The following is a 12,672-nucleotide window of genomic DNA, read 5'->3' on the forward strand; positions in this document are numbered from 1 at the left end:
CCCTTTGCTCTGTCTGTCTTTATTGAGTTGGGGGAAACCGGAGGGGAGCCGGAGGCCACGACACAAGCGGGACCACCCACAGTCAGCGAAGCGCAGAACAGCGTGCAGGAAGGAGCCCCTGGAGCCTCGTCAGCATCTAGAGGGGTTGTGGCAGCGACAGGGGAGGGGAGCCCCTGCGGACATGCCCCACCAGCCCCTCGGCAAGGGCAGAGCCTGAGGGGTGCCCCCCTCCCACCCGAGTGCCACGTGCCACACACGTCTCAAACTCTCCACCAGAGGCCAGCCCCAGGGTGCGGGGATGAGGGAGAGGACTGAGAGGGTCCATGGGAAGAGAATCGGGGGTCAGTGCACTCAGCCTCAGCATCTGCCAGGGGTGGAGGGAGAGAGAAGCGCACAGGAGAGGAACAGTCAGGAGGCACCCCGGCCCGCACTGTGCCCGGCTCCCAGTCAAGGCTCTCACTGCGGATGGAGCCCACTGGGTCTTGACACTGGGCCCCTCTCGGATCCTCACGGTGCCCGCAGTCCCCAGCCCCTGCTGGCCCCTCTCTCGTCTACTCCTCCCGGAACCCTGGACCGACCCTCCCTTCCATCTGTGCTCTCTGCCCTCAGCCCTCTGCTCTCTGGGGTCCACCCCGCTTAGCTCTTGGCCACATGGGGCGCCACACCCTCTAAGCTCACCCAGGAACCACCTCCTATTAGGGAGTGCAGGGCCCACCCCCATGTACCTGGGCATCACCAGTTGGAGGGCTGGCCAGCCCCTAGGCCCGGGTGGCTGTGGCGGGCCATCCTCCGCTCTGAGGCCTCCTCACCCTCTGGACTCTGCCCCAGTTTTCGGATGTGGCGCAGGAAAGAGGTGGCATTGAATGCTCGCTGCAGGGAGAGAGGGGTATCAGGCTATGACTGACCCTGAACCCTGAGATTTCAAGGATCAGAGAGGCTACTGGCGGCCTCCCCCTGAGGCTGAGGGATAGGGCAGGTGGGAAGGGAGGCAGCCTGGAGCCAAAAAGGTCCATGGCCCGACCCATACTGACCTTCCAGTGATTCCGGGCAAAATTCTTCTGGATCTGCTCACTGACCGAGCCCAGGATGTCTTTGTCAAAGGCAGCATCCCCAGAGATCCTAGAGGGAGGCCAGGGGTCAGTGGGGGAGGGGGGTTCTGAGGGTGTGGTCCCTCCCTCCAGCCCTGGGACAGCTTGGCAGGCGTTCCATTCACCAAAGATGCTGTAAGGCCTGCTGGCACGTGAACCTCTTCTGCGGGTCTCGCTCCAGAAGGTGCCGGATGAAGTCTTTGGCTGGAACAGGGAGGCCAGATCAGCCCAGCCCGCCGCCATTCCCCTCATCGCACCCCCTCCCCTCCCTGAGCTTGGGGCCAGCCTCAAGTTCACCTGATTCAGAGATGTCATCCCAAAAGGGAGAATCAAACTCGTAGCTGGCCCTCAGGATCTGGCTGAAGAGTTCGGGGTCGCTCTCGTCGTAGAAGGGAGGGTAGCCACACAGCCTGGCACCCACAGATGAATCACCCAGCTGTCCAACCCTCCCCAACCCAGCAGGGGGCAGGCGGGCAGAAGAAGAGCCTTCCCAGTGGTCACTCACAGGATGTAGGAGATGACACCCAGGGCCCACACATCTACGGCCTTCCCGTAGGGTTTCTGCTCCAAGAGCTCCGGGGCTGGGGGCCAGAGACAGACAGACGCACACCCGCGCACACACACACCAGCCTTCAGCGCTGCCTGGCTCCGCCTAGTCACCCCAGGAATGGCCAGCCACCTGCCCTGCCCCGGGCACCACAGCTCCCACGGGGTCCCCCAGCCCCCTCAGGGAGCCCCCCTCACATACCCACATATCCTGGGGTCCCACAGGCGGTGCCCAGCATGTTGCCAGCCTGAATTTTGGAGAGGCCGAAGTCGGAGACCATGATCTTGGAGTCCTCGAATGGCGTGGCATAGAGGAGGTTTTCAGGCTAGGACACACGGGAGGCCAGAGGTCGGCCCTGGCATGGTCCTGGGGGCTGCGACCAGGGGCTTGGCCCCCTCAAGTCCCCCAGACCCTTGGTGCACAGGAGGCTGGGTAAGGCCTGGGCAAGTGGGTGAGAGGGCAGGCACCTTGAGGTCGCGGTGCACAATGCCCAAGCTGTGCAGGTAGGAGACAGCGCCGAGGACCTGGCCCACCAGGTGGCTGGCATCCTTCTCTGTGTAGGAGCCACGCTCCATGATGCGGTCGAACAGCTCGCCCCCTGTCACCCTGTGAGGAGCAGGTGCTCGTTTGAGCCAGGCCCCTCAGCCCCCACTCACCACCCAGCCCCCAGCCTGCCCTGCCCTCCTCACAGCTCCATGGCCAGGTAGAGGTGGGAGGGGCTCTCGTGGACATCCTCCAGAGCCACGATGTTGGGGTGGCTGACCCTGCAACAGCAAGAAAAAGCCCTTGTAGCCCAGCCAGTGTGGCTCAATGGTTGAGCAACAGCCTATGAACCAGGAGGTCACGGTTTGATTCCCAGTCAGGGCACATGCCCGCGTTATGGGCTCGATCCCCAGTGTGGGACAGGCAGGAGGCAGCAGCCGATCAATGATTCTCTCTCATCAATGTTTATATCTCTCTCCCTCTCCCTTCCTCTCTGAAATCAATAAAAATGTTTTTAAAAAACAACAACAACCCTGCCCTAGATGGTTTAGCTCAGTGGGTAGAGCATCGGCCTGTGAACTGAAGGGTCCCATGTTCGATTCCAGTCAAGGCACATGCCCGGGTTTCGTACTCAATCCTCAGTAGGGGGCGTACAGGAGGCAGCCGATCAATGACTCTCTCTCATCATTGATATTTCTATCTCTCTCCCTCTCCCTTCCTCTTTGAAGTCAATAAAAATACATTTTTTTAAAAAGCCCTTGGCCCAGCCAGCGTGGCTCAGTGATTGAGCGTCAACCTATGAACCAAGAGGTCTCGGTTCGATTCCCGGTCAGGGCACATGGCTGGGTTGTGGGCTCCATCCCCACTGTGGGGCGTGCAGGAGGCAGCCAATCAATGACTGATGTTTCTCTTATCATTGATGATTCTGTCTCTCTCTCTCCCTCTCCCTTCCTCTCTGAAATCAATAAAAATATATTATTTAAAAAAAAAAAAAAAACAACTTTGTAAGCCACTGCAGCCTCCTCTAGCCTCAGGGCCTAGGGGTGCTTCCTTCCACCTCTGCCCCCTTCCCTACCACAGGCCACTCCTGCCCAATCCTGCAAGGCACAGCCCCACGCCAGGCCTTCCTGGGGCACAGAGGAGGCAGGGCACTCCACCCCAGGGCACTGCCCCACAGTCCTTAAGCCCTAGCAGCCAGGGCCAGGCACGCACCTGCGGAGCACCGCGATCTCATTCTCCACCAGGGCCTCCTTGCCTCGAAGGGCCTTCTTGGAGATGCACTTCAGGGCAACAAGGTGTGAGGAGCCCCGCTCCTGGGCCAGCACCACCTCAGAGAAGGCACCCCTGCCGCGGAGACAGCGGAGGCAGGAAGGGAGAGGGCAAGATGGAGAAGCAGAGGCAGAGGAGGGGAGAAGAGGGGGGAAGAGGAGAGGTGGGGAGGAGGAAGGCCCCCCCACTAGCTGAAGCAGAAGGGGAGGCCCTCTCCATCCCAGGCCACCCATCCCACGCACACACGCCCACACAGTCACTGACGCACACGCACTGACACTCATGCACACACAACACATTGGCGGCCACACTCACGAGCCCAGCTTCTCGCGGATCTCATAGACGCTGCTGATGTCCTCCGTCTGTTTCTTGAGCAGCAACATGTCTGGGGGGGGGGGGTGGCCAAGGGAGAGTTGGAGGGAGGTCCCCCACCCCAAGCCCAGCAGAGTGCTTCAACCACCCTCAGCGACAGCCCCACTCAAGAACACATGTCCCATCAGGTCCCTACACCCTCCCCCAGCCCCGGTACATCTCGCCCTTCCCCCACCACCCAGGTCAGCACTCCCAGGTGGACGCTTCCCAGCGAGACCACCGCATACACTCCTTCCTCCCTCCCCCCCCATACGCCGCTGCGATCCCCAACGCCCCCCACACCGATGGCGTTGGCGATGGCGCCCAGACACCCGCTCTCTGCCGCCACACAACCGAGTCAGCCGCAATGAGCAGCCTTCCAGAAGGCTCCATGCACCCCCACCCCTGCCCCTCCGAGCCCACCCCCATCCACAGCACCCAAAGAGCCCACCCTCGCCCCCAGGCCTGGACTTGCCACCCATCGCTCAGCGCCCACAGGCACACGCCACCCGGGCCACCAACCCGCCTGAGATGCACCTGCGACCCCAGCTCACAGCAGCCTGCCACCGCTACGGCCACCCACGCGGCTGCCCAGGCGCACCCGGCCCTCGGCGCCGCAGGGCGGGAGGAACTCCGCAGCCTGGGCCTCCCGCGTCCGGAGCTGCGTGGGCAGCGCGCGTTCGGGCCAGGGGCGCGCTGGGTATGACAGGTGTGCGCGGGGGCACGCGGGGGCGACGGGGCGAAGACTGCAGCGCGGGACCCTGCACGCCCCCGCCTGGGAGCGCTCGGTACCGACCTGGATCGGAAGCTGCAGCGTCGCCTCACGCAGTGGCAACGGCGCAGAGCCCCCCGCCCGCGCCCCGCCGGCCCCGCCCCCTCCGCGCGCTCCCGCCCAATGCTGGCGGCCGAGCACGCGGTGGCGGCGCTGCAGGGCACCTTGTAAGGCAATCTGCCGCCGCCGGCTGCCACCTCCCTCCTGGGTCATTCATGCTGGTTCCCACCGGCTTCAGCCCCCTGGCGGCCTGGCTGGGCCGGCCCCAGGGCCTTTGCACCACCAATGTCCTCCATCCAGAAGTCTCTTCACCCGCACGTTGACATGACTGTGAGCCTTCAGGTCTCTGCTCCGTCTCAGGCCAATTGGGCTAAAAAAGTCTCTTTCCCTAGCCCAGCCCAGCCCTGCCACTGCCACTGCCACTTCTGCCCCCTAGCCTAAGCTCCATCGGCACTCAGTTGGACAGCCACGGCCTCCTTACTGGGTTCCCTCCGCTCTCTGAACCCAGCCTTACCCTCTCTTAACCCAGTCTCCTCCCCACCCAGCGACCAGAACATTCCCTGCATTGAGATCATGTCACCCCTGGGCTTTCCATGTCACTCCAAGTCAAGGCCTGAGTCCTCACAGCGGCCCAAGCACTCTGTTAATCCTCACCTGAGGATATTTTTTCATTGATTTTTTTAAAATATATTTTTATTGATTTCAGAGAGGAAGGGAGAGGGAGAAAGAAACATCAATGACGAGAGAGAATCATTGATCGGCTGCCTCCTGCACGCCCCCTACTGGGGATCGAGCCTGCAACCCGGGCATGTGCCCTGACTGGGAATCAAACCGTGACCTCCTGGTTCATAGGTGGATGTACACCCACTGAGCCACACCGGCCAGGCTCCATTGATTTTTAGAGAGTGTGGAAGGGGAAGAGACAGAGAGAGAAAAACATCGATGTAAGAGAGACACATTAATTGGTTGCCTCCCGCACATGCCCCAACCAATGCTGGGGCTCGAGCCTGCAACCGAGGTACAAGCCCTTGACTGAAATCAAACCCAGGACCGGTTAGTCCAGGCTGATGCTCTATCCACTGAGCCAAACCAGCTAGGGCATGGCTTAAGGACTCTATGATTGGTCCCCTTTCCCATCACTGCTCTGGCCCCTCTCCACCCACTTTCCCCTTTGCTCAAGCAGCTCCAGCCAGCTCCAGCCAGCTCCAGCCGCACTGGCTTCCTAACTGGCCCCCCAGACACACAGCGCATGGGGTGTGTACCATACGTGGCCCTCAGACACACTCACATGAACCTGCTCCAGGCCTTTCACTTGCTGCCTCTCTGTCCCAAATGCTGTTCACTCAGGTATCTGCCTGGTTTGCTCCCTCACTCCACCTGGTCTCAGCTCAAATGTCACCTCTCCACACAGGCCTGCCCTGCCCCCTCCCGCAGCTCTGTCTTCAGAGCATCCATCTCCTTCTGCGTCTGTTCCTCACCAGGACTTCCACTCCCTCAAAATGTGTCCGCTGACCCACCCAGGGGATGTGCTCAGGAAATGAGTGCTGGGTAACCAACTTCAATCCTTCAGCAACTAGTGGATTCCTCCCACTCTGTCCCATGGGTTCTGGCGCACTGTCCAGGGGGTCCAGGCCTCACCGGGGATGGGGAGTGGGTGTCCTGGCTCTTGACAGGAGCGCGGCCACACGAGCCAGAGCTGCAGGGACTGTATCACGTCACAGGGTCCAGGAGAGACTTGCTGAATCCGTCTTCACAGGAGTTTGTAAGCCCCTGGCATGGGACAAAGTCTTTGAGAGGAATCATGGGGCAGATAGAGGTGTGTTTGTTTTTTTTTAATATGTTTTTATTGATTTCAGAGAGGAAGGGGAAGAGAGAGAGATAGGAACATCAATGATGAGAGAGAGTCATTGATTGGCTGCCTCCTGCACACCCCACACTGGGGATGGAGCCCACAATGCAGGCACATGTTCTGACCAGGAATTGAACCGTGACCTCCTGGTTCATAGGTTGATATTCAACCACCCGCCGGGCAGGCAAAGGTTTTTTTTAAATCATCTTCCCAGATCACAACTCCCACATGTACTCTGTCCAAACATTGGTAAGTCTGAGAAGGACCCCTCCGGTTCTAGTCCCCCGCCCCCTTTCCCAATGACCCCTCCCAGTTCACTCTAGAAGGCCACAGGGGCCCCAGCACTGCGCAGCATGGGCCTCATCCCAACTGCTCATCCTGCGAACAGGGTTTCCTGGGCTTACCCCTAAGAACAGAAAAGAGGAATGGCACTGACAGCGAGCCCCATCCGCACTGGCAGTGAGTCCTATTTGCACAGACAAGCTCATCTTCCTTGTTTGTTTGATGGTTATGCAGAAGAAACATCCACCTATGAACCCAGAGGTCACGGTTCAATTCCCAGTCAGGCCACGTGCCCGAGTTGCAACCAGATCCCCAGTAGGGGGCATGCAGGAGGCACGGATCAGTGATTCTCATCATTGATGTTTCTCTCTCTCTCTCTCTCCCTTCCTCTCTGAAATCAATAATCTATACCAGAGCCCCATGGTCATCAGAGAAGTGTGATGGAGGAATAATGAAGACTGCCGCAGGAGAAAGATGGCACGTGGAGACCTCTCTGAGGGGTGCAGATGAAAAGAGGAGGCAGGAATAAAAGGGACCTTCCAAAGGGAGCCTGGGAAAGAAGGAGCCAGCAGGCAGATTTGAGATGGACACAGTACCAGTTCACAGGTGGTTTTGATGCCATTGGGCTCCTATAAAAAGTGATTTCACAATTTTTGTTTTAAGTCAGTATTTGCAATACACCAGAAATTACCCCTCCGCCCCCCCCCCCCCAGGATATTTTTCCATTGATTTTTAGAGAGAGTAGAAGAGAGAGGGAAAGACAGAAATATCAACTTGAGAGAAACACATCGATTGGTTGCCTCCTGCACACGCCCTGATCAGGGCCTGGGCTAGGGCAGAGCCCACAAACGAGGTACGTGCCCTTGACCAGGATTGAACCTGGGACGCTTTGGTCTGCAGGCGGACGCTCTATCCACTGAGCCAAACCGGCTAGGGCCCCCCACAGCTGTTTAAATATCTGTTGAAATAATATGTGTTGGAATATTGTAGATGTGAACCTCAAGATGTGTGTGTGTGTGTGTGTGTGTGTGTGTGTGTGTGTACTGGGTGGTGGTAGATAAAGAGCTTTTTGAAAATCCTTTTAGGGCACCCCTTACAGAAAAATGAACTCAAAGTGGCTCATAGACATAAATGTAAAATGTAAAATGCTAAACTTCTAGAAGATAACACAGAAGAAAACCTGTTTACCTTGGCTTGGTGATGAGTTTTTAAATACAACAGGAAAGCCCAGCCGGTGTGGCTCAGTGGTTGAGCATCGACCCATGAACCAGGAGATCATGGTTCGATTCCCCAGTCAGGCCACATGCCCGGGTGGTGGGCTCGATCCCCATGTGGGACGTGCAGGAAGCAGCCGATCAATGATTCTCTCTCATCATTGATGTTTCCATCTCCCTCTCCCTCTCCCTTGTTCTCTCCCTTGCTCTCTCTGAAATCAATAAAAAATGTATTCTAAAAAATACAATAGGAAAAGCATGGTCCATGAAAAATAAAATGATAAACTGGACGGTATCAAAACTAAATGTTTGCTCTGCGAACAACACTGTTAAGAGAAAGAAAAGACAAGCCACAGCCTGGGGGAAAGTCTTTGCAAAATGCATATCTGATAAAGGACTGGTATTCAAAATACACGTGGAACTCTTAAAACCCAACAATAAAAAACAAACAACTCAATTAAAAATGAGCAAACGATCTGAACAGTCACCAAAGAAGAATTCCAAAGGGCAAATAGGCATATGAAAAGGTGCTCCACATCATAAGTCATTAGGGAACCGCAAATTAAAGCAATACACCACCAGTGTGACTCAATTGGTGGAGCGTCATCCCCTGCACCCAAAGGTCGCGGTTTGATTCCAGGTCAGGGCACATGGATGTGGCGCAACTGGAACCCTCATTCGTTGCTGGTGGGAATGCAACATGGTGGGAATACGGCCACTTGGGAAGACAGTTTGGTGGTTTCTTACAAAACTAAACACATTCTTACACGATCCAGCAGTTGTGCTCCCTGCTATTTCCCCAAAGGAGTTGAACATTTATGTCCACGCAAAAACCTGCACCCAGATGTTTGCCACAGCTTTATTCAGAATCAGCAAGATGTGCAAGCAACCAAGATATCTGTCCTTCAGTAGCTGAAGGGTTAAATGAACTATTTGGAATTATCTCCACGGAGCATGTCTCTTTTCCGTTATTCATTTATTATTTAATCATTTATTTATAACTGGATATTTATTTTATACTTTTGGTTATAATCCAATACTACTCTATTTATTTTGTTGCTCAAATTGTTCCCACATTAGGCAATAGGAGCTTTCAGTTGGTTCTTCTGTCCCTTTCTCATGCCCCCATCACTCTGAGACAGAGAGAGAGAGAGAGAGAGAGAGAGAGAGAGAGAGAGAGAGAGAGAGAGAGGAGGAGGAGTACTTCTTTACTTTTTGCCACTACAGGCTGCTCCAGGCGCATTGTGTCTATTTTCTGCCCCAGCCATAGCATCAGCCATTTTTCCAAGGAACTCTTTATTGGAGAATGGTGCTAGAAACCCAGGTGTGGGCTCTAGTGTGCTCATGCTACTGGTGTATCATTGCTTTAGGCCCTCTCAGCTGACAGTACAAGGAAATATATGTATAAACTGACTTATGCATAGACACATATCTATAAACATATATATATATATACACTGAGTGGCCAGATTATGATGATCTCTGAACGCATAATAATCTGGCCACTCAGTATATATACTAGAGGCCCGGTGCATGAATTCGTGCACGGGTGGGGTCCGGCCAGCCTGGCCAGGGGGAGTGGACATGGGCAGTTGGCCGGCCTGCCTGCTGGTCGAACTCCTGGTCGAGGGGACAATTTGCATATTAGCCTTTTATTATATAGGATATACACTGAGTAGCCAGATTATTATGCGTTCAGAGATCATAATAATCTGGCCACTCAGTGTATATATAAAAGGCTAATATGCAAAGTGTACCCTCGGGAGTTCAACCATGAGACCGGGAGTTTGATCACTATGACATGCGCTGACCAGCAGGGGGCAGCGCAGAACATGGCAGGAGACCAGCAGTGGTGGCAGGGCGCTGAGGGAGCAGGGGAAGGAGGAGGTGAGAAGGTGGGGGGAACCACGTTGTGGCAGCGCATGGGTGGCGAGGGAAGAAAGAGGTGGGGGGACAGGGGGAACCATGCAGTGGTGGAGCTCAAGTAGTGAGGGAAGGAGGAAGAGGGGAGGCAGGGAGGTGGGGAACCTGATTGTCCCTGATTGCCGGCCAGACCTAGGGACCCTACCCGTGCACGAATTTTGTGTACCAGGCCTCTGGTATATACATAATATAGAGATACAGATGCATATATCTATAAACACGTCCTGTATAATAAAAGGGTAATATGCAAATCAACCAAACAGTGGAATGACCAGTCGCTATGACACGCACTGACCAAGGGGCAGACACTCAATGCAGGAGCTGTCCCCAGGTGGTCAGTGCACTCCCACAGGGGGAGCACCGCTCAGCCACAAGCCAGGCTCATGGCTGGTGAGTGCAGGGGCGGTGGCAGGAGCCTCTCCTGCCTCCGTGGCAGTGCTAAGGATGTCCAACTGCCGGCTTAGGCCCGCTCCCTGAGGGCTCCCGCACTGCAAAAGGGCGTGGGCCGGGCTGAGAGACCCTCCCACCTTGAGTGCACGAATGTTGTGCACCGGGCCTCTAGTATATACATAATGTAGAGATACAGATGCATATATCTATAAACCTATATATACATAATATGAAGATACAGGTGCATCTGTATCTATACTAAGGTAAACATCCTATATAATAAAAGCCTAATATGCTAAGTGTCCAGTGGTCCAGTGGGCTGTTCAACCAATCAAAGCGTAATATGCTAATGATATGCTAAGGCCACTCAACCGTTCGCTATGATGTGCACTGAACACCAGGGGGCAGACACTCCGATCGGTAGGTTAGCTTGCTGCTGGGGTCTGGCAGATCAGGATTGAGTGAGACGGGCTGCACATGCCCTGGAGCCCTCCTGTGGTCCCTCCCTCACTAGCCAACCTCCTGTGTCCCCCACCCCCCACCTCCAGCCCCGATTGTATACTGGTGGGGCCCCATGGCCTGGCCAGCGCCCTCTCACAATCCAGGACCCCTCAGGGGATGTCAGAGAGCTGGTTTCAGCCCGACCCACAGGCCAGACCGAGGGACCCCACTGGTGCATGACTTTGTGCACTGGGCCTCTGCTAAGTTCATACTGATGTCTCCAACTCTGATCTATCACCACACGGATCATTCTAGTACCTCCCCTTGCTTGTCTGTCCCTTCCCACTTCAGTGAAAAACCTGGCTCCCACCATCTGCCTTAATCCTCTAGTTCCAGCGCACCTGCAGGATGGTTTCAGCCTCGTTAACACTTGCCCCCTCCGGGATCAACCTTGTCAACTAGAGTGCAGTGTGCACTGCAGGCCCTTTTGCCTCAGGTCTTACAGGCTCCACTCATTTCCATTGGGACTTAATCAGCCCCTTTCCCCGACCCCCTTCAGGGAGATGAGTTTGTACATTTGTCACACACGTAGATTCTTTGGTCACAGTCCACATTCCTTCCCGGCATCCCCAACCTCCTGAAAAATTATTTTCAAGCTTGCATATGTTAGATTTGCTCTTTCTGCTGTACAGTTCTCTGGGTTTTGACATATGCAGAGAGTCAGGAAATCAGCATTACAGGATCATACAGAGTAGTTTCATGGCCTGAATCACCCTGGGCTTCCCTTAGTCAGACGCTACCTCCACAAACCCCTGGAAACCACTGATCTGTTACTGTCTCTACAGATTTGCTTTTTCTGAAATGTCATATACATGGAATCATACAATATGTAGCCTTTTTTAGACTGGCTTTTTTCACTTAGCAATATATAGTCAGTATTCATTCTTTTCTTTTCATGGCTTTATAGCCCTTTCCTCATTATAATTGAACTAGAGGCCTGGTGCATGAAAATTCGTGCAAGAGTAGGCCTTCCTTCCCCCAGCTGCAGGCACCAACTTCCCTCCGGCACCCGGAATCCGGGCTTCCCTCCTCTGGCCACCTGCAGGCACCCGGGACCTGGGCTGCTTCCCTCCTCCAGCCCCTGACAGGCACCTGGGACCCAGGCAGGCTTCCCTCCGGACCCAGCTTCATCAGGAAAGACATCCAGAAGACACCCGATCTGATTAACATATTACCCTTTTATTATTATAGATAGTATTCCATTGTCTGGATGTATCATGGTTCATTTAACCCTTCAGCTACTGAAGGACAGATATTTTGGTTGCTTGCACATCTTGCTGATTCTGAATAAAGCTGTGGCAAACATCTGGGTGCAGGTTTTTGCGTGGACATAAATGTTCAACTCCTTTGGGGAAATAGCAGGGAGCACAACTGCTGGATCGTGTAAGAATGTGTTTAGTTTTGTAAGAAACCACCAAACTGTCTTCCCAAGTGGCCGTATTCCCACCATGTTGCATTCCCACCAGCAACGAATGAGGGTTCCAGTTGCGCCACATCCATGTGCCCTGACCTGGAATCAAACCGCGACCTTTGGGTGCAGGGGATGACGCTCCACCAATTGAGTCACACTGGTGGTGTATTGCTTTAATTTGCGGTTCCCTAATGACTTATGATGTGGAGCACCTTTTCATATGCCTATTTGCCCTTTGGAATTCTTCTTTGGTGACTGTTCAGATCGTTTGCTCATTTTTAATTGAGTTGTTTGTTTTTTATTGTTGGGTTTTAAGAGTTCCACGTGTATTTTGAATACCAGTCCTTTATCAGATATGCATTTTGCAAAGACTTTCCCCCAGGCTGTGGCTTGTCTTTTCTTTCTCTTAACAGTGTTGTTCGCAGAGCAAACATTTAGTTTTGATACCGTCCAGTTTATCATTTTATTTTTCATGGACCATGCTTTTCCTATTGTATTTTTTAGAATACATTTTTTATTGATTTCAGAGAGAGCAAGGGAGAGAACAAGGGAGAGGGAGAGGGAGATGGAAACATCAATGATGAGAGAGAAT

General features: G+C 54.4%; 1 protein-coding gene across 5 annotated transcripts in view; it reads right to left on the bottom strand.

The window, feature by feature from the left end:
* Positions 1–12,672, bottom strand: part of PNCK (pregnancy up-regulated nonubiquitous CaM kinase) — a 25,232-nt gene continuing 12,560 nt past the window's right edge. The window contains exons 1-12 of one of the 5 annotated variants that reach the window (XM_080653281.1): positions 4,535–4,603; positions 3,703–3,772; positions 3,331–3,462; positions 2,325–2,399; positions 2,103–2,241; positions 1,837–1,960; positions 1,594–1,669; positions 1,386–1,498; positions 1,214–1,292; positions 1,032–1,119; positions 726–870; positions 1–364 (exon numbers count right to left, since the gene is read on the bottom strand). In XM_080653281.1, the coding sequence (XP_080509407.1) occupies positions 733–870; positions 1,032–1,119; positions 1,214–1,292; positions 1,386–1,498; positions 1,594–1,669; positions 1,837–1,960; positions 2,103–2,241; positions 2,325–2,399; positions 3,331–3,462; positions 3,703–3,770 (1,032 nt within the window). In that variant the 5' untranslated portion in view covers positions 3,771–3,772; positions 4,535–4,603 and the 3' untranslated portion in view covers positions 1–364; positions 726–732. Of the gene's footprint in view, positions 365–725; positions 871–1,031; positions 1,120–1,213; positions 1,293–1,385; positions 1,499–1,593; positions 1,670–1,836; positions 1,961–2,102; positions 2,242–2,324; positions 2,400–3,330; positions 3,463–3,702; positions 3,773–4,260; positions 4,604–12,672 lie in introns of those variants that run through there. The other 4 variants (XM_080653280.1, XM_080653282.1, XM_080653283.1 and 1 more) reach the window with 4 other exon arrangements.

Source organism: Plecotus auritus, assembly GCF_963455305.1.
Source record: "Plecotus auritus genome assembly, chromosome: X".
NCBI classification, from domain to species: Eukaryota; Metazoa; Chordata; class Mammalia; order Chiroptera; family Vespertilionidae; genus Plecotus; species Plecotus auritus.